The 21,050-nt window shown below is 39.3% G+C and overlaps 3 protein-coding genes across 3 annotated transcripts; 2 read left to right on the top strand and 1 right to left on the bottom strand.

Annotated features, from left to right (window-relative positions):
* Window positions 1–6,579: 6,579 nt before the first annotated feature.
* slc16a7 (solute carrier family 16 member 7) lies at window positions 6,580–10,179 on the bottom strand. Its single transcript, XM_039800980.1, has 5 exons — window positions 10,070–10,179; window positions 9,726–9,956; window positions 9,397–9,540; window positions 7,550–8,407; window positions 6,580–7,432 (listed from the first exon to the last, which is right to left on the bottom strand). Exons 2-5 carry the CDS (start codon window positions 9,940–9,942, stop codon window positions 7,224–7,226), a joined length of 1,428 nt encoding a protein of 475 aa, XP_039656914.1. The 5' UTR covers window positions 9,943–9,956; window positions 10,070–10,179; the 3' UTR covers window positions 6,580–7,223.
* Window positions 10,180–10,722: 543 nt separating this feature from the next.
* LOC120559332 (uncharacterized protein At5g50100, chloroplastic-like) lies at window positions 10,723–13,244 on the top strand. Its single transcript, XM_039800979.1, has 3 exons — window positions 10,723–11,252; window positions 12,310–12,498; window positions 12,648–13,244. Exons 1-3 carry the CDS (start codon window positions 11,106–11,108, stop codon window positions 12,840–12,842), a joined length of 531 nt encoding a protein of 176 aa, XP_039656913.1. The 5' UTR covers window positions 10,723–11,105; the 3' UTR covers window positions 12,843–13,244.
* Window positions 13,245–14,540: 1,296 nt separating this feature from the next.
* Window positions 14,541–20,898, top strand: LOC120559331 (calcium-independent phospholipase A2-gamma-like). The gene is made up of 9 exons (XM_039800978.1): window positions 14,541–14,741; window positions 15,932–17,478; window positions 17,745–17,897; window positions 17,977–18,134; window positions 18,679–18,773; window positions 18,905–19,076; window positions 19,189–19,246; window positions 19,421–19,615; window positions 20,165–20,898. Exons 2-9 carry the CDS (start codon window positions 16,027–16,029, stop codon window positions 20,621–20,623), a joined length of 2,742 nt encoding a protein of 913 aa, XP_039656912.1. The 5' UTR covers window positions 14,541–14,741; window positions 15,932–16,026; the 3' UTR covers window positions 20,624–20,898.
* The last annotated feature ends 152 nt before the right edge of the window (window positions 20,899–21,050 follow it).

The raw sequence follows: 21,050 nt of genomic DNA, 5'->3' as shown, positions 1-21,050 counted from the left end.
TACTTGATAACTAAAAAGTTGATCATAGATTTGTGTTGCCTGACAGGAACAGGAATGACTGATTTTAGAGGATAAACATAACACAAGCTATAGAATTGTTGAAATGACGTGGAATCTATAAATCTTCATACATAAACACAGTTCTGTCCAATAATCATAGGTTATATAAATGAACCAAAGCACCTAAAGCAGCAACTAAAGCAGCAATCATCTCTAATCTTCACTGCTAATAGAAAGGTTCAGAAACCCAAATTACTGCAGTTGAGCTGCCACTGAATGCATATATATTTAGTTATAGAATAAGTCCTTTTTTCTCATACAGAAGATCCAGTGTCAGAAAATACTCAGTGACATTTCACCCTCATATGCACCCATGAGTTATTTTGAAAAATCCTTATTACTGTGCTGCTTTAATTATTATTCAGTTTATTTGTCTGGGAAAGTGGATATTAATAAACATTACTGTAAATATGCTATGAATTAGCAAGGAGGTGTTTTCATCCTTAGTCCATGGCCAGGTGTGAAGTTGGCAGCCTAAAATCAAGAAACAAGTTTAAAACAATAACCATGATGTAAGGCATATCAATTGCAGTAAAAGTAAAACAAAGACAGACGCAGGTATAAAAGCAGAGTGCATTATGGTTCAACAAAGCAAAAACAAACATTTACAGAATAGCTTAATTTACAGAACATGTTAAATTACAGACATAAAGCAAAGACGGATATGAACAGCAGCAGAACTAATCACACAACAGGGCACTTCAGCCTACAAATTGTGTAATGTGTATCAAATAATGTGTTCACAGGTTTGGTGGCTTGTAAGCCAATATTCCTAAATGCCTAGAAAAGCACCTGTAAGTGGCTTGTTAAAAAGGTAGGTTAGGTGTGATATAATCGTGCATTCATGTACATTCTAGCATCTTCGGTTGACATGAACCACCATTATATCATTCCTGTTGTCTCTGTTAATTGAGACACCAGGAATTAAACATGTCCCTGCAGTCTCAGTTAGGCTTCTTAAGACTTATAGTATAATGCTGGTGTTATTCTAAACTTTTAATACTCTCCAAAAATTAGTCCTCCCAAGAACAATGTGCTCCAAATTACAGCATTGCTTTATCCGGTAAGAGTAGTTTAATTTTTCTAGTCCTTGAGTTTATTTTTGTAAAATGACCAAGGAATACTTCTGAAAACTACAAGCTATGTAGCTATTGACAACTCCTGAACAGACTGTCGCTCAGCTGCATGAAATCTAAAAAAACAACCTTTGTGTTCATCCATACTGTGTGCTGCACACAAGTGCATCCACTTTCTATTGGCATTTCCTTCTGAGAGAACCTATATAGGCTCGACTTTAAAGACATTTATTGGCTTGTCCATATGGTTTATCGGTTTCTAAATGGCTCCACTTCTCTTTAGATAAAGAATGGGAATTTAATCACACACCTTTGGCAGGCTTAGCAAGGCAGCTGCGACAGTCAACAACCTCGTCATGTCAGCCTCAGACTCAGGAGAGACTGTCCTTGAAACACAAAGAACCCCTGATGACATTGATTCACTTCAGCTACTGTAGCGCTCATTCGCAGTTACAAAGGCCAGTGTGCTCAAAACCTTTTCAGCTCAGACGAGTGACACTAAAACGACATAGTGAAGTCTGGGTCTCAAAATAAGTTAGTCATTAATGCCTCCCACATTCCCAGATAGAGCTACCGTCATCACTGCTCCCTGCTCATCAACAATTTTGGTTCAGTGTAATGATACATTTAATTTTTCCGGCTGGATACCAGCCAGAAATGTGCAGATGACACAATATGGTAACAGAATCCCAGTATTACAAGGTTCCTCAAGTGTGATTACACAGATGGTACGAGTGAATCAGGTACTGTATAACGTCTTGCAGTTGATTTGTGCCATCATGTCTCATCCTTCTTTTCATTTTGAGGCAAGGACAAGCCGATACGCCTCAGTTGCTCTCATAATTATTTCTACTCCTCTCCCTTTTCCATGCCCAGTCTCTCTGTCATGCTCTCAGTCTCAGCCCAGGCCTGGGTGTCGATCCCCGAGGACATGACGCTGGAATGCCTATCTTAGGCATCTGCAGATGGAGATTGGGAACGATCTTCAATTCAATACTATTTTCCAAATCAAGACTGAGGAATTAAATGAAATCTTACAATGTTATCTTGGGTTGAATTGGTCACTCAAGTGTGCTGCCCTAATAAACTGATAATGCAAGCCATGTGCTGTTTATCATCCACATGCCATGGATTACAGACACTGCGTGTATGCACAATGTCTAAATGCTATAGTGCTTGCGGGTAGTTTATGTCATCCAGTCCTTTAGCTTCTCAATCAAGTTTGTTTATGTAGCAGTGTAATACAGTGTGGTATTCAAAAGATAGATTATAATCCACAGGACAATGCAGGACAATATTCTTCCTGTAATATGCACACAACAGCACCATCGTCCCCAGACATGCAAGCTTTAGTGGTTGTCTGTGTTCACCAGATAAAGAGGAACAATGGTTCTAATAGGCAGCAGAGAGTCTCCACAGCCAGTGTTTCAGCGGCGCACATTTGTTCTCACAAAGGCTAAATGTATTTTGAGTGGCAGATTAAGGATATTGGTAAGGGGCTCTGCATTGTCAACTCTGAAAAGTGGGGTAAATGTGTGTTGGATGATAATTCACACATTCTTAGGCTCCACGGCGGACAAAAAAGCCGTAGTGTTTTGGGAAACGTGTTCACAGATTGTTAATTATGGGTAACATAATCTCATTAAGTCCTTTTGCTTTGCGACTCAATTTCTTTTACAAGCATTAGTCATGATTGATTAGTTTAGGGGTTTATGTTCCTCTTTTGTTTGAGTTCAAAAAATGGCCGTCTTCATAAGGGCCTGTTTTGTCCAGTTTGTATTCCATAAGGATGCCTTATGTCCAGCTGCAGCAACAGCGCAGTTTGTCTGGTCAAGTGTCTGTAATACCAAACTGTCTTGACCTGGTAAAGACATAAACATTCAAAAATGGTTTTCTTCTAAATATTGTTGAGATTCACTTTTACAGTATGGTTTTGGCATGTTTTAAAAACTAAAAAGATGGTGAAATATGTATTCAGATCATTCACTTAAAGTAATATTCTCAAAGATTTCCATTTAAATTTACTATCTATCACCAAATGAGGTAACACAATGGTGATTGAGCCTATGGCCCACTGATGAAAGCCCTTGCAGTGTTACGAATTGGGAATCTGTAGCGACATTTTCTGGAAAAATCCAAAGCAGCGAGATCCAAAAACATACATGCAATTACTGCTTATTGCCAAAGGTGGCACCAACGACAACGAAACAGAGATTTTCAAGATTATAATTTTAAAGCTATAATCGGTATTTTATAATAACAATGCATCAAATGGCAATGTGAAAACATTATGACAATGTGAAAGGGGTCTCTGGAAGTAACATAGGGGTCGCTTGTAGTGATAAACCTACAGAGTATTATCACCTGAATCTGTAGCTCTCCTTGGCTTTACGGAGATTTTCAGCCTGTTGTTTAGGTGTCCAGCCCGCAACTTTACTCCTTTGGTTCTTTCACCGCTCTGATAACGTTGTTTTTCGTCCGTAGCAGGCAGCTGTTTTCAGTTAAAAAGCTCTAAAAACAAACTGTACACTATCAGCTCAACACCAAAACAGTTATCCAAATGAATGATGATGCTCCATAACTGCTGCTGTGTAAATAATAAGCTATTATAACGGTTTGCAAGTAAGTTTGCCATCAACTTTAATGTGAAAAATATGTCAGTGTGAAACCTTGGACTTTGGGAAACTTTTTGTTAAACATTTTAAAAGCTTAAAAAGAAAAAACAGCAGAATAATACATACATTCATTAGTTTCAACTCTTTTGTATTTGATAAGCATTGGTCGGTCTATAGAGCATTAGTCTCGCTTTGCCAGACCTTCCTCCACAGCGCTGCGGAGGAGGGTCTAGCTAGTCCACACAGCATTCTGGGATGGGAGAAAAATGTGCTCTGGTTTATTGGCATTTCTTTAAACCAATCACAATCATCTTGGTTGGTGCTAAGCGCCGGTTGGAGCAACAGTGCCTCTGCAAAATAGCCTTAGGAAGAAGTTGTTTGGTTGAACATGTGTACGTTCAAAAGTGGTTTTAGTCATGCTACAGAAAACTCAGATTGGACAGATAGTCTAGCTAGCTGTTTTGATTTACCCTGCAGAGATCTGAGGTTAACCATAGTCCTCATAAATCGACCAGAGTTTAGAATTCCAACACAAAGAAAGTGGAAGGTGACGGACATGGGGCCAAAAGTAGGGACATCCGGCGGCGCCTGAACAATCCCTGAAATGAAACATTGTCGATATAGACTAAAGTAAGTGACATACATATCCTCAAGTACTTCCTCTGTTTTTCCCTCTTCAAATGTTGACTGTATGAGCTCGAGACAGAAAAATATCTGAGGAAAGATGATTTTATACCACATAAATATAAAGGTGGGTGTTATGGTAGCTGTTTGTAAAGATTATTGATTTTGAGAATAGGGTACTCTGTGCCTTGTTTCATCAAATTATCTCAGTAAATCTTGGGTTTCATCGTGGCTGACAGTCAGTTAAGGCTCACTGCAGGACATGGCGTCTCTTATCTCTCTGGAAGGTGTGAGTCCTTGAGAGCTCCTTGGATAGACTGACATGGCAATAGCTCCACCGTCGACATGTCCTGTGTATGCATGTTAGCTGCCCTGGCTATCGATGTGTATTTTGGACCAGCGATGTGTCATCAATAACTCTGTCCACAGGGCTGATGAATAAACTCTTAAGTCTCTGGTATTCACATGCCGTAGCCTTCCCTCCAAGTGCAAACATTGTGAAGACAGATTAGTTCTGCTGCTGTGGGTAAAGAAGATTAGCAGAGATTATTAACAAACATGTTGGATTAAATAAACAGTATCACTCCCGTCTTCACACACATCCCAACTGTGTGGCTAAAACTGACTTTGGGGTTCAACTGCTTCAAACTAGCAGCGTGGTTAAAACATAATGTATCAGCATGGTCGCATCACAGGGATTGGATGCAGAGCTGCTTGGATTTAATCGTCTTCGTCCCAATTAAAGTCAGATTAACTGACATCAGCCACAGTTCATCGCGATGATTATGCTCAAGCTGTTCAGTGAAGAGATGATACATTGTTTATGGGAACTGCCACTAATTGGAGGTCTGCTCTCTCTCACTTTGTGTCCTCTCAATTTATATTTTCCATAGGAATTTATGACAAATTTGTCACATATCTGCATAATTATATTGCTACCTATCTTTAAAAACACATTGTATTCATGCTTCCTTCTACACACAAAGAATCTGGGACAAAACTGATTTGCCAATTTGTACCCAAAACAGTACTCAATTTGGGTACTGTTGGGTTATTTACCCACACTAAAATATGGTTTGGTTGCGAACTGCATTTAATTTTCCTCTTTTTAAACTTACATGTCAGTATTTGTTTCTGGTTGTTAATAATATGTATATAATTTGCAGTTATGAATATGTTATTACAGTGTTGGAAATGTTGTGTGCATCTACTGTTCATAAATATAAAAAAATAACCAGCAGATTAATTCATAATGAAAATATTTATTAGTTGCAGGCCTATGAAATCGTTCAGAATTAGCTCCACCTCAACCAAGAGTAAACAGCTACTTACACATTAATGCATGAGTAATAATAATACAATGATATACTGTATAATAGCATATATATATATATATATATATATATATATATATATATATATATATATATATATATATATATATATATATGACTTTGGATAAATAACAGTAATATTTTTGTTGATTGAAATTAAACCAGCATCCAAAGAGAAGACCGTCCACCCATAAGCCATGGATTTACACAGTTTTTCTGATTTTCAGATAATGTTATCTAAGGTTATAATGAAACGTATTGATTCCCTCAGTTTTTTGTCCAGTATTCGTCCATCTGAAAAAGGAAGTCAATATGCACCTTGCAGGGACATGATAAGAATGGATCATTTAGGCATACTTTTCTACTAATGGCATTGTTCTTTTCCTAAACGCTACAGTATTATAACTATGCTGGTGTCATGCACAATACTTTTTATGTCAGTGAGGCTAAGTAAAACATTTCAGTTCTATACCTGCAAATGCAAAATTATTATTAAACGCACATAGGTTTCCCAAGACTTCCCAAGACGCTAAAACATTTCCGTAAACTCATAATGAATTTTTATAACTGTATTAAAGTGATGTCCGAGTGAAACAACTTGTACAGATCCCCAGGGCACTAAAAAATTATTTAACTTGAAGAATGATTTTTTTTTTCTCTAAAAGTGGGAGTTAAACTTATGGGCAGCAGAAGGGGATTTCAAGGAAGGTATTTTTAATAGAGATAGTGTGTAGACTTTACAACAGACATTTCATTTTCTCATATTTGAATTGCTGCACCCTTGGCGACCCATTCATAATATCTGCCAGTCCATGGGAGGGTCACGACCTAGACTTTGGAAAGCAATGCTGTAAAGAACCAAACCACCAATGAAGCTGCTTGTGGTTTATTTGAGGTTTAATAGGAGAGATGTGTTGCACTTGGTAGTGTCCAGTGCCATCTAGTGGTAAGAAGATGACATAAACGGTAGTGGTATGACTGCTGTGGGGTTTGACTAGTTATTTTATATCAGTCCCTCAGGAAAATTACTTTTTATTCATCCACTGAAGAAACAAAGAGGAACCATATTAGTTTATTGAGCCATTACGATAATTGTATTAAAATGAGCTGCAGCAGTTCTGGATGATTTATGATTGAAGGCCATAAAGAGTTACAGTTGGCACATGATGTAATAATAACATATAAAATAACCATTAAAATACTAAATCTTGATCTGCGTAGAAAAGGTTCAAAGACTATAATAATTGTATACACATACATATACTGTACGTCCTGCTGTAAAGAGCCTATGCAGTGTCATCTGTCTTTATCATTGGTTCCCAAACTTGGGTACATGTACCCCCAAGGGTACGCAAAGTGACATAGGGGGTACGCTAATAAAAATATAAGAGTGCGGGGTTGGGGGGTATGTAGCTGGAGGCTGAAAGTCTGAAGGGGTACAGAACTGTAAAAAGTTTGGGAAACACTGGTCTACATCGACTAAAAATCATAGCCAGCATGTTCATCCATGTGTTTCATGTGCTGTCACCATCCTGGCTCATTTTAAGTTGCACTGCCTCATCACAAGTCCTCAGCTCCAAAGCCACAGTCCGCCTCCGCTCCTCGTCCAGTTTCTTGTAGTTGAAGTAATGCATGATGAAGAAAAATATACCAGGCACCAGCATAAACACTCCACAAGCGTAGTACATGTATTTGTATTCCCCGAAAATATCAACCAGAGCTCCTGAAAGAGAAGATGCACACTTTATTGGTCACCATTTTAGAAATTCCTACATTTTGTTTGTGTTTACAATCTGAAAAAAATTTAATAAAAAAATCTTTTTACCCAAAGTTTACAAACCTGAAAGGGGAGGTCCAAGAAGCACCGGTCCACACTCAATAATGGTGACAAGTCCAACTGCACTGGAGAAGCGATGAGCTCCAACGAGGTCCATCAGAACTTCAAAAAGCAGTGCAGAAAGCATTCCAAATGCCAAACCAAAGAAGACAGCATAAACAACCAGACCCACATATCCAGGTAACAGTGGGCATATAAGGTGGCACACACCATTGTATGAAACTGCAAAACTAAAAAAGTATTGGATCCGTGGCCGAATCCACTTGGTGTTGCCAATGAAGCCAGTGGCTGGTCTGCTAAACATATCCACCAGAGCAAAAATAGAGAGCAAGAAAGCTGCTGAATATTCATCAATCCCTTGATGTTTGGCATACGGAGCCAGAAAGACCACAGGCGCGAAAAACCCAAAGAACATGACCACATTACCAATGAGATAAATGAGGAAGCCCCGGTGTTTGAAAAGTGCGGGATCTATGATTTTGTGCACACAGCCCTGACTCCTGCTCTCCTCTTGGTTTTCTTTATTCAGAAGGTTAGCTGACTGTGCACTGGTGTCTGATGTAGCAGCTTCCTCAGCAGCTGCCCCATTGCATTCTTGTGGATCAGTCTTTGATTGGGCATTTTTGTGGACTGGTCTCATCAAAGCGCCAGCCACACAGCAGTTCAAAACAATGGATCCCAGGATGAGGAAGCTCCCTCTCCAGCCAAAAGAATCAAACAGAAACTGATTGAGAGGGGCCAGAGTGAACAGAACAACTGGACTACCTGTCATGGCGAGCCCGTTAGCCAGTGGCCTTTTGACCTGGAAGTAGGTACCTATGATCGTCAGGGCCGGCTGTAGGTTGAAGGCGAGGCCCAAACCTGTTCAAATAATAAAATGGCTCATTAACATACCATAAAAAATAGAATTTGTGATCATGATGCTGATGTCTCATTTAAAAATGAAATTTAAAGACATAAGGAAACAGTGAGGCATGTGGACAACTTTGTTCAACGTTGTTCAGAGAGGAATGCTGATTTTGATTTATCACCTCGACCTTAAGGAGGTAGGATAGCATTTTTAGCAGCTATAACAATTCAATTTTATTATTTGATCTTTTTAATGTGCTGATTAAAGGTTTCAAAAATGTACTAAAATATCAATATTTGAAGATGTCGCCATGGCTTTAAGGAAACTGTGACAGACTTGTTTCACTATAACGTTATCTGCAGATGAATCAGTAATGAAAATAATTGTAAGTTGCAACCCTTAGTCTTAATTCTGACATTATATTACATGTTATGCCCATAGTGTTCGAGTACTTCTTAATTTTATAGATAAAATCAGGCACTTTGCCGATGTACAGTTCCTTTCTGTGCCGCATGTAGATCATCTCTACTAGATTATAGATTAGGCTAAAGTTTAAAGTCTGAGAGGTTTGTTTACTCACTTGTATTATCATGAGGTCTGGCGTAGCCTACATGGAGGCATGTGGGGATTTTCTAAATGCATCTGATTAGTGAGTAATTTTCAAAAACAAGGTCTTACCCAAGTCTGCGTATTGCTCTGATAGTACAGTTTTAACAAGGCATGGATATTGCGATTTGAGTACAAATGTACACATTTCACAGAATGGCCCAAGTTAACTCTACACAGCGGCATACATGACACTAGTGGACTGACCCTGATATTCAAAAAAATCCTTCCTCCTGTGCAAGCTGGCAATAACCAGGCAACAGAAAGCAAACATTACAAAGAACAGCAGCTCACCTCACTAGTAACATTGCTTAAAAACTAAATTAACTCTAGCTCATCTAATATGATTATTAAGAATATATGTATGCCTATATATACACTGTATATTACTTACCTCCAATTACTCCAACACAAAGATACAGATGCACGATAGTCTTGCCAAAAGAAGCAAGTATCATGCCAGTGCTAACCATGAGCCCACCAACCATAACCACAGGTCTGCTGCCATAACGGTTGACAAGTAAACTGCTCACAGGTCCTGTACAGAGGAGAGAAATATCTCACTTTCTTAGTACCATCTTTCACTAAAAGTTTACAGCACTGAGGTTATATCTGTTTTGTTTACAAAATGTATGATGGAATAACTTTCTATTGTTGGGAAACAAGAGTTTTTTTCTTTTAAATGCCTTTGTCACATTTTGAAAATGTATGATGTTCACTGACCTCCTGCATACATAGAAGCGAGCATGACTGAGGACAGCCAGGCAATCTCACTGTAGGAAACAAAGAAATATTCCTGAATTTCCTTAAAGTAGATGGTGAGGGACTTGGGAAAGGCATAGGAGAATCCTATGGAGATGAAAGCGCCAAAGACGACAGCCCAGCCCCAGCCTCCATCTGGTGGTGTGTAGCCTAGTTTGGTTGCTGTTGCAGGGGCCATGATCAATCCACCGACTGGATAGTGGGAACATGTAAAAGAAGTAAACAGAGTAAAAACAACTGCACATTTTCAAAGCTGTGGTAATGCACATGATGCAAACCCTACAACAACATTCACAAGAGCTCACCTCTGCACAATCCTTGAAACCGTGTTGGCCAGACTATAAACCCTGTTGTTGTACCAGACTGTGGCTGCCTCAGAAAGACCCTGCTTTAAGGCCTTTGATCTCATCACGTGTGCTTGCATGACAAATACAAGTGACCATACACAGAAAAAGAAACAACCCTCCTGGAGACCAAATTTATTTTGTTAGCATTCAACAATAACATAAGTCCCTTGAGCCTCAGCCACAGATGTTCCATCAATGCCTTGGGGGACCTGTGGTTGTTGAATAATAACAAAATAAGATGTGTTTTATCCAAATTAAATTGATGAGGTCCTAAAATTGAATTAGACATTACAGGATATACCAATTTAGATTAGAATGTAACCAGGAACCCCAAGTATTTTGTTTCAGCTATTTAGAAAGGATTATGAAAAGCACTCTGTGGGAAATCCCAAAATAATAATGTATGAGGACATGCTGAAATATTATTAAGCCAATAAACTTACAGATCGTATGCTCATTTTTCTCATATCTCCAAAAGGTCTCATCTAACTCCAAAAGACAAATTAAAGTGAGAAACAGGCTATCTTTCGATTTGGGGTGGGATTTTGTAACTTTGTTCCACTGACATTTGGATTGAAAAAAAAGTAGGAGGAGGAACCTCTCGCAGAAGCATCCACTACACTTGAGTCACCCAATCACCACGCCTCCTTCTATGCTTTCCCGGGGTGGGCTGCGGCTTCTACTATTTACAGTCTGTATGAATTTAACTTTCATTCACCAAAATAGTCGAATGTAAGGACGATAGATAATGTTTGAGGTGTTTCTGTCGAGCGTTTATTTTGAACGAACACTATCAGCGCGTGACTAGCTGTTACTCAACTGCTTGTGTAACACATGCATTGCTGGCTAGTAACATTATGCTAGCTAATGTTACGACAAAGTCAGGTAGCCTACTGTGAGGAAGGAAATTACTTATTTAACGTCATCGGTGTAGCTAGTTTGTTGGCTGTTAAATCAGCACGTTACCGCTGTGGTGGGTTCAGTGTATTTGAAAATGTTTTCCCAAGTGAGAGCATGGTTGGTGTCGGGTTTGACCAAATTTCCCAGTTTTGTAAACTCAACGACCGCAATAAGTGTGGCACCTGCCCTCTGCAGCAGGCATCGGCATCGGACCTTCAGCTCCGAGTCTGCAGGTGTCAAGGTAAGCTTCTCTGTGGTAACGTTACTACAGTCGACACATACACGGTTTGACTTTATTATGGCTAATTGACTTAACGAGTTCATGACGCAGCTGCTTTGGTAGGCAGTGTCACTGCAAACTTGAAAACACACACAACCATTCATCAATGAAGGCTGTGTTTACAGGAGCTTTAGGGGCTTTGGTTGTTTACTTTCCAATATCACAGTCTAGTCAGGGTCTGTCTTAGCCTCGTGAGACAGTCCTGATCTCGCGAGCTCCAGCAAATGCGAAGCAATCCATCTAGCGGAGTCAGTTTAGGTCTGTCTACCAATGGTCTGTATTTCTCTGTAAGCTGTTGCATATCAGTTTGTCTAGAATGCTTCCGATGCTAATTTACTAAATCCAAATTATGACTATGTCATCTTTTTATTTTATTTTTATTTTTTTACTTCGGTCTCATATTGATGTTGATGATTTTTGACTTGGTGGGTCGTAATTTTGACATTTTCATCCATCAGAACTTTCAATACTTTTTCTTTTCTTTTCCTGGTGGAAATGGTTACTTGCAAAAGTTATTTGAAGTTGTCTTCCAAGTTAAATATTATGTACTGATGAAAAATTATACTGTTGCACAAGTAATCCATTTTGAAACAAAGGGTTGTAATTTTCATTCATTCAGTTTTCTTGATTTTGTAATTTCTAAAGGTTTTCATTTGAATAGTGCAATACAAAACAATATTAACTCTTATGGTGATAATATCATTTCAGCTAGCATTCTATTTCAATATTTTGTTGAGCTCCAGTTTTCGCAGTATTATTTATTGTTCCCCTTTGATCATTGGTTGTCTAGAACATTAGTAATTGGACCCCTTCTCTGAATCAAATGTGGCTCAAACACGTGGTATACCATATCGAAGCAGAACTGGACAGGAGCTATTTGTACACAACACTGTAAATATTGAAGTTGCCACTCAACCTTTGCCAGCTGGAAATCTCTTTTCTCCACTATTATTCATTTTAATGAAATATTCAGTGCTGAAAGAGAAAATTGAAGAATATTTTCCCTGCTCTGTTTCAGGTGCTGTATGATGGGCTTTGTCCCATATGTGTGACGGAGATCCGCTTCCTCCAATTTCTGCAGAGAAACCGGCCTGGGAAAGTATATTTTATTGATATCTCCCTGCCAGACTATGATGTAGAGAAATACAAGGATGTCAGCTATGAGATGGCCATGGAGGAAATGCATGTAATTGATGAGAAAGACGAGGTAAACATACATTCCACTGGCTTTACTAGGACTGTAATATTCTGTATGTCAAAGTTGCCATTTTGAAAAGATTTTTGCAGATAAGCCTTAATGTAGTAGTATTAGCCTAACTATTATGCCAGTCGGCTGACCCCTTTTTGCATTGGCAGGTTCACCGTGGGATCCCAGCGTTTGCAGTCATTTACAGTGCAGTGGGCCTTGGCTGGTTGGGTCGCTTCATGATGTGGTCACCTGTGAGACCATTCATGGACAAGTCCTATGCCATCTTTGCCAGGAATCGCTTACAGTGGACTGGACGAGGGGAGGAGTGCAGAACGGGACGCTGTGAAAAGAAAACGCATTGACTTGTGACCACAGAGAAAATAAAGTATGTTTCATAAGTTAATTGAATGTGAAGAACTGGATGGTTTTTCCTGCTAACCATCAGTTTATTATGAATCTGTCTGGAAAGATTAAAGACTGTTCTTAGCTGTAGGGAAATATTTGCTGCCTGATTTGGATGTTTATTTTGTGAAGCTATAATTTGCTGCAGAATTTCTTAGCTAGATCTAGACTGTAAGTTTGATTAAACATCTACCACAAAATATCTGAAAATGATAGAGATGTTGATATTACAAGATAAACGCAAAAAAAACAAACACAGGAGAACACACAGGAAATGGCCTAAATAAAACAATGATGTATAATGTTAAGTGTCATATTGGCATCCAAATACATGTTATTAAAAAAAGAAAACAGTTAAAAAATGTCACTCTATTTTGTACATTTATATCAGTAACTCATGCTTGTATTCTCATCATTTGCATCTCTAAACTTTGTAACTCCTAACCATAAAAAAACATGACTGTGCAGAAAAAAAAGTAAAAAGCTTTACTGCAAAAGAAAGAGAAAAAACGTGTACTGTATTATGACTAATATACAGAACATAGAAAATCACAGAAGCAAAATGCAGGTAATTTCCTGTTGCACAGTGTCTCCGATTGAGGTTCATTCAAAAGCAGAGAGTAGATAAACTGCCAGGAAGCTGCCACTAGATGTCATTTTAAGTCTTAAAATAATCAGGGGTAACCCTTATTACTCAGGAATTGTGTTGTATGGCAGTCAGGATTATTTGCCAGATCATGATTGACCTGTTCATTTAAAGTTGACTTGTAAAAGATATAAGCAGAAATTATGGCTGATATCAGTATTTAGTGTAAATGCAATTTGTAAGTAATATCTGTGTGCTGGTGGACCGATACAGACACAAGAGTTTTTAATCCCACAGGAGCCTGTGTGATTCATCAACAATACATTATACAACGCAGAAGAGCGTGTGCTCTTCAGACATTACAAGTGTTGTGACTGTAGCTTCTAGGACAGTGATGTTGACAAAACATACTCTGACATAAGGCACACACATTTTTGATTTACATGCTTTTTGTATTTTGCTATTCTTTTCCACAACAGCAATCTAAATGATTAAAATGCATTTCATGCTTTAGATAAACAAGGCAGGAACAATGGAGAAATGGGGCTGGTATAGAAATTATGTAGATTATCATTTATTTTAAAAATTATATATTTACAAAAACTGACTGCAAAACTACAAAATACTTTAGTTTTTTTTTTTTTAATTAAGATTAAAGACTGTAAGAAACTGTTCTATTGTTCACACCCTTTTTACTGTAAATACAGTCAGTGTAGTATATTAAAGTTTATTATTAAATGCCATTTCATGGCACAGTTGTGAAAGGACCTGCTTGTGCCTTGTAATTACTCAATCTATACTGGGTAATTAAAAAAAATACTTACAGAGTCAGTTAGTTCTATGTGTTATTGTTTTGTATCACATGTTGTGGCCTGTGCACAGTTTTTAAGAAGTCATTCTGTTTTGGAGGGAGGTGTGACTGTGATTGTGTGTGTTTTGCTGTGACGTAAGAAGCCGCTAATATCAGCTCACTGAGGTCCTTGAGTTGTCACCCGGTCCCTAATTTAAGACTTGTACTTCCAGTCTGGTGGTCAACACATGACATGCTTGTCAGCCCTCCCCCCCACCCCACCCCACACCACACCAACCCCCCAGCCCAGCTCAACCAATGAGATTAAAGGACTGCACAAGAGAAGGGTTAAATTAAGTATCAAAACACACAGAAGAAATAGTGCTTCTGAAGGTTTGTCAGAAGGTGTGTACTGGATTTTTTTAAAACAGACGTGGTTGAAGAGGATTTGTGAATACAGAAGAACTAGCTGTTATGTTTCAGGTAAATCTTCAATGTATGCTTTTATTGGACATTCCCTTTCAAGGTTAGAGTAGGTATAAGCTACTTTGGTGTATGACCTTCCCCCTACTTAAGTGGAATACAACCATAGTAGACTACAGTAGTTGTAGTTGTGACTATGCAATGGCCAAGCTGTTAGCCTTTCTCTTTGTGAATGCACCACAGATGGTGTTAATGAATGCACTTTGTTTTAAATAGTGATTAGGTATACTCATTTGCTGAGGATATTAGAGCCACTATGGGCAAAGCTGCCTGTTTTTCTCACATTTCTATATCACATTGCAGACATAGATCCATTGGAGGAATAATCTGTATAGGACATGTACACTGATGTACGTGCTCTTAGGTTTCATGTCACATTTATGAGCAGGCAGTACTAGGAAACGGTGGCAGTGCAAGGTTACTGTGGAACATAATGTTTATGCACAATCAGCTAACCCTGAAGTGCACACTCTGTGCCTCTGCTCTGAACAGAGGAGATATTGATATGCCAAACTTACCTGATACTTGGACATATATTTTTAACTGACGTTTGTGATTTCTGTTTTGAAAAGTAATTAATTTGATGAAACTTTATGTTTTGTATCAATTATTGGATTTAAGTTAGTATAATTTGCATATAGTTTTTTCCCTAGAGGATTAATCCTAATGACTTTGGTCATCCCCTGAATTTTCCTTTAGTGCCAACAGCAGATCAGTATATTCAATTGTTAGTGTACAGGCTGACATCCGTTGTTGTTATTGAAATGTATCAACAACTTTTGGATGGATTGCCATGAAGTGTGGTACAGGCATTCATGTTCCCCTAAGGATTGATTGTAATAACTTTGATCCCCTGATGCCAGGTCAAAATTTCAAATTGCCCTATACTTTAATTTATGACTAAATACTTGCAAAAATGGCATTCCCATCAGTCTCAGTTTTACTTGGTTTAGTGCTAATGAGCAAATGTTAGCATGCTTTTTGCTTACATGTTAAACTAAAATGGTAAACATGGTAAATAGTATATCTGCTAACATCAACATGCTACATTGTCATTATGAGCTTGTTAGCTTGCTAATGTTAGCATTTAGTTAAAGCATCACTGTGCCAAACTATAGCCTCACAGAGCTGCTACAGTAGAATGGCTGTAGACTCTGGTTCTAATGTGTTTTCTTTATGTGTTATCCTAGATTCCTGTTGCAAATGCTGTTAGGACCTAAATCTATGCAAGTTTAGGGTGACATTCGGACTTTGATTAATTGCTGCTCACTACATCAGGTCAAACATGGGTCGCTACCTCTGCACCAACTTGTGTTCAAGTTCTGTGAACAAGACTTTGAGATCATACTGCAAAATTAGGTACCTAATGAGCCTTCTCAGAAAGCACCCTCGTCTGGCTAAAGCACCACTTGGCCCGGACCTCCACAGATATTCACTGCTGTCATCTCCTCATCCGTCCAGATTGATGAGAAAAGGAACTTTTAAAAATGTAAACTACAATGATACAGGCTCTACCTCTAACCACTTCCTCAGAGATTTTACCAAAGAACTGAAAAGTCTCCAGCCGGTGCGTTTTTACTCGTCCTCCAATAAGAATACATTCAAACCGGAAGCTCCAATTGGGATCTTTGAGGAGCCTCAGAACAGTTTTCTTTTGAGGTCGCTGGGAGGACGTCTTGGTGAATCATTTAATAGATTGTCCAGACATATTAACATTTATTTCAAGAGAATGGATGTTGTACATCTAGCTGAAAATGCCAGCCTTGTTGTCACAACTCCAGAATATCTTGGCAGATCACAAAGGCGTAGTCAAAGTCAACGGGCAGCCAAAGAGAGATATATATCCAAGGGCAAAGACACAACGCAGACCTTGAAAACCAAAGACAAACAGGAGAGCTCAGGAACAAGTCCTTCAAGACAGAACGACTCTGGACTCCAACTATTTCACATCAGCAATTTGGCGACAACATTTGGTGAGAGCTACAGTTACGTGGCTAGTCACATTAACTCAGTCTTCTCTCGTGGTTTTGCAAAAGTTAAAATGCAGGAAGATTTGGAAACCATATCTTCCAGCAGAGGGACAAACAAGAGGCTAAAGAGGAGACACATGCAAAACACTTACATCATAACATCTAAAGAAGCGGAAATGTCTCAAGTGAAATTGGGTGCTGATCAGACAACAGTGGAACCTAACAATATCTACAGCAGCTGGGAGGAGGGCTACCGCCACTTTGCAAGGCACATCAATAAATACTTTGGTGCCAAGGTTACAGAAGAAGTTGACCAAGATCAGAATAGGAGAGAACAATTTCCTGTGGAAAAGAATAGCACTTACAAAAAACACTTTTCAGCAAAGTCCACCTCACAAACTCAAAGTGCCATGTCTCAACTGAAGCAAGACAAACCTATCATCCATGAAAGTGGAGGCCTTTTCCACAGCAGCCGTAAAACCACTAACTTTGGGGAGAACTTCTTCCAAATGGCCGGTCACATCAATCAATATTTCAAGGGTCAGAGTGGATTGGATAAGGACATTGATAGAATTCTCCTAACGGAGATGGACCCTAAATCTGCTACCTCTGAGAGACTGAAGACTGTATCCTTTATGGACTGCCTTCGCCACCCCACAAGCGCCATCCCTGATTTGCTGGGTGCTTATCTAAAACTGGGACCCTTGTCCCAGACCGGTAAGCTCAAACCGGCTATGACTTCCCCAGAGGCAATGCTGAATAGAAAGGTGAGTTGAGGTTACAAGTTCAGTGATGTTACGTTGATAAAAATTATTGACAGTCTAGAAAACTACACAGTGTGTCCCTTAAAGCATGACCTGACATGCCTCATGCATAATCTCATTCTTTAAGCGTGTACAGCAGGGTGTTCACAATTTTAATATTAACTAGTGCTCAGGTCCCCTACAGGTTGTGAAAACATTGCTGGTTCTGTTACAGAAGCTTAAATACATCAACTGTTGTGCAAAAGTCATTTCTGGTTGTATGTTCTCAGGTTGTCTTGAGTCAGAGGCAGGCAGAGGAAATGACACAAGGGTTGATTGGCACTCTGTCACAGTCTTCCTCTCCAGAAGCTCTGACTGCCTGCGTGGAGGCACTCAATGAACACCTTATCCATTACCCATCATGCAAAGCTTTAATGTGGCAGGTCTGTTGGATGTGATACAATCACATTTACAAACATTAAACAAATATGATTTGATTCTTAAAAATGTTTCTGTTTCCAGGAGAAAACCGCGGTCACATTGTTAAGAAAGCGAAGAACCTGCAGAGATAACCAGGTGCTTCAGAGCGCCTTAAGAGAAAGCTTTGCTTTAATTGGCTATGTGGATCCAGTCAAAGGCCGTGGCATTAGAGTGCTCTCAATTGATGGTGGTGGCACAAGGTAACTGTAGAAAAATGTATCATTAATGAATCATGGCCCTTTAACAATGCAGAGAGCATGAACAGCACTAGAGAAGCAACATCTGATATTTTCATTATCACTTAATCTCTCATTTGTTTTCTCAATAATCAGTAGGTTGTTTTTGTCTATAAACCAGAAAATAGTGATGAATATCCATTAAGTCTTCAAATTGCATGTTTCATCTGACCAACAGTGCAAGACACAACAATATTTAATTTACTGTCATATAAGACAAAGAAAAGTAGCAAACCCTCACATTTGATTAAAGAGCTGGAAAGAGAGAATGTTCAACTTTTTTGCTTGGAAATGATTCAAAGGATTTATCGATTATCAGAATAGTTGCCAATTGATGTTCTGTCTATTGCCTAATTGATATATCAACCAATAGTTACAGCTCAACTCAGAACCCTGTTCAAGATGGTCTCCGTCCTGTGCTTTGTATTCACTTACTTTACTTTTCAACTCATCATAATGTTTATTCTTCTTCATTTAATATTCAGTAGTTTGGCTTTGCCTTTTCCAGAGGTGTGGTGCCTTTGCAGGTATTAAAGCTACTGGAAGCTGAGACAGGCAAGAAAATCCACCAGCTGTTTGACTACATATGTGGAGTGAGCACAGGTGACAAACTACAGAACTGAAAGTTACTAAAAATGACAATATCATTTATTATTAACAACATCTCAATGATTCTCAGTCTGAATGTATCAGTTTGTGTCTCACTCGTGTGTCTCTGCATGTGTTTATTAAAGGTGCCGTCCTAGCTTACATGCTGGGCCTGGCCCATTTTTCTCTGGAAGAGTGTGCTGACATGTATCGTCGTTTTGGCTCCGAAGTGTTTCGGCAGAACCCGCTGGTTGGTACCGTAAAGATGGGCTGGAGTCACTCTTACTATAGCACTGACACCTGGGAGACAATACTACGGTATTTACGTAAAAGATTCAAACACTATACAAGTACTCCAGTGAATGTAGTGAAACCTAACAGGTTAGTAAGACAGCACGTCTGACAGAATCTTCTGTTTTATCCTGTTTAGAGAAAAGCTGGGAAATAGAGTACTTATCAAAACAGCCAGGGATGAGTTGACTCCTAAGGTAAGAACACTGCAATCACCATGGCAGTTGATTCTATGAAATTTTACAAATCACCATCAGGCTCACAGCACTGATAAAATAAAGTTGGATTAATGATGCTACAGCTGCTAAAGTAAATCCCACCCCTGTTGAATACAGAATATGATTAGACATAAAGGTATTTGGTATGCTCAGGTTTCAGCAGTCAGCGCAGTGGTAAACTGGGGTACCACTCCAAAAGCCTTTGTCTTCCGCAACTACAACCACAAACCAGGCTCTCTCAGCCGCTACGCCGGAGGCTCAGTCTGCCAGATGTGGCAGGCAGTGCGAGCATCATCAGCTGCCCCAGGATACTTCCAGGAGTTCCCCTTACAAAGTGACATTCACCAGGTAGGAAACTGCTGTCGTTTCTGCTTTTTCAGTGGATTTTCAGTGAAAGACTCAAAATTATGCTACTGAAGACAAGAAATTTGGTAAGTGAATGATTTTCACACGGCCAACAATTACTAAAATGACAGGATTGTTGTCCTTAGCATATTGCCAAACCGCCTTTATAACTTGTGGTGCACACAAAACCTTGTTTTTTGATCAAGAAAAAAATTTAAGATCTGGGATGAGAAAAAGTTTAAAGACCCTTGCCTGTTCTCCCTAAAATGTAGAATATCCACTCTTGAGCAAAGAAAATACATAACCGCCCCCCCTTCTCTGGCCTCCTCCCCACCTCCCTAATTATTTTCAAACAGTATAACAGTATTACAGTTATTACTAAAGTTGTTTCATTATCTATATTCAAGCTTTAAGTTAATTAAATAGAATCAGGATGTTGAAAGGGTTCTGGGTTTTGGCACAAATGGCTTCGAGTGGGATAGAATAGAGATACAAATAGAGAACAAAATACCTGTCCTATACACTTTTAGATTATTGTCTGTGTCTCCGTAGGATGGAGGAATTATCCTAAACAATCCCTGTGCCTTGGCTGTCCATGAGAGCCGTCTATTGTGGCCCAACCAGCCCTTCCAGTGTGTGCTGTCCCTTGGCACCGGTCGCTATGACAATGCAAAGAGGGGACCTGCCACCTCCACCAGCCTGAGGGCCAAAATCAGCACCCTGATCAACAGCGCTACAGACACTGAAGGGGTCCACACCCTTTTGGATGATCTGTTGCCTCCAGACGTGTACTTCCGCTTCAACCCCATGTTGAGTGCTGTGGTGTCCCTGGATGAGAGCCGTCCACGGGCCATGGACCAGCTGCAGAGAGACACCCAGAACTACCTGGAGAGAAACCGGCCCAAACTGGCCAGGCTCTGTTTGGTGCTTGGGGCGGAGCGCTCAGCTGCAAGCAGAACTAAGGACTGGATGAGTGAGAGGGCCTGGGAGATGAAGCAGAGATGGGTGTGAGTAGGTACAGTAGGTTGCATGTCTACATGCAGACGCACACCCCGCGCACGGACACCTATACAGACCATGGACTAAATAACAGAAACACCTTAAAGTACAACAACCACCCCGATGTACTGAAGCAATCAGGTTTGTTGTTGAGACCTTGCATGTGTCACTTCAACTCAGTGGTCATTTTTAGCTGTGGCTCTATCAGTGTTGGTCATCTTACTTTAAAAAGTAATTATTTACAGTTACAAATTACTTCTCCCAAATAGTAATTGAGTTAGTAACTCAGTTACCACATTATAAAAGTAATTAGTTACTCAGCAAAGTAACTGTGACGTTATTTTTTATGTTCTATAACGCTATTACGTTCTATAACATCTTTAACGTCAAAGATGTTTATATTAACTGATTGAAGAATAAAAACACTATATACAGTTTC

This window comes from Perca fluviatilis, chromosome 5, assembly GCF_010015445.1.
Source record: "Perca fluviatilis chromosome 5, GENO_Pfluv_1.0, whole genome shotgun sequence".
NCBI classification, from domain to species: domain Eukaryota; kingdom Metazoa; phylum Chordata; class Actinopteri; order Perciformes; family Percidae; genus Perca; species Perca fluviatilis.
Note: the sequence above shows the minus strand (reverse complement) of the source record. Positions and strands in the feature narration are given on the sequence as shown.

Excerpts from the sequence above, each read along its gene's own strand:
- slc16a7 (XM_039800980.1), bottom strand. The coding sequence starts at position 9,942 with ATGGCCCCTGCAACAGCAACCAAACTAGGCTACACACCACCAGATGGA. Across the intron at positions 9,541-9,725 it reads CGCTTCTATGTATGCAGGAG|GACCTGTGAGCAGTTTACTT; the intron begins GTCAGTGAACAT and ends TCCTCTGTACAG. Across the intron at positions 8,408-9,396 it reads TTGTGTTGGAGTAATTGGAG|GTTTGGGCCTCGCCTTCAAC; the intron begins GTAAGTAATATA and ends TTATTTGAACAG.
- LOC120559332 (XM_039800979.1), top strand. The coding sequence starts at position 11,106 with ATGTTTTCCCAAGTGAGAGCATGGTTGGTGTCGGGTTTGACCAAATTT. Across the intron at positions 11,253-12,309 it reads CCGAGTCTGCAGGTGTCAAG|GTGCTGTATGATGGGCTTTG; the intron begins GTAAGCTTCTCT and ends GCTCTGTTTCAG. Across the intron at positions 12,499-12,647 it reads TAATTGATGAGAAAGACGAG|GTTCACCGTGGGATCCCAGC; the intron begins GTAAACATACAT and ends TTGCATTGGCAG.
- LOC120559331 (XM_039800978.1), top strand. The coding sequence starts at position 16,027 with ATGGGTCGCTACCTCTGCACCAACTTGTGTTCAAGTTCTGTGAACAAG. Across the intron at positions 19,077-19,188 it reads ACCTGGGAGACAATACTACG|AGAAAAGCTGGGAAATAGAG; the intron begins GTATTTACGTAA and ends TATCCTGTTTAG. Across the intron at positions 19,616-20,164 it reads TACAAAGTGACATTCACCAG|GATGGAGGAATTATCCTAAA; the intron begins GTAGGAAACTGC and ends GTGTCTCCGTAG.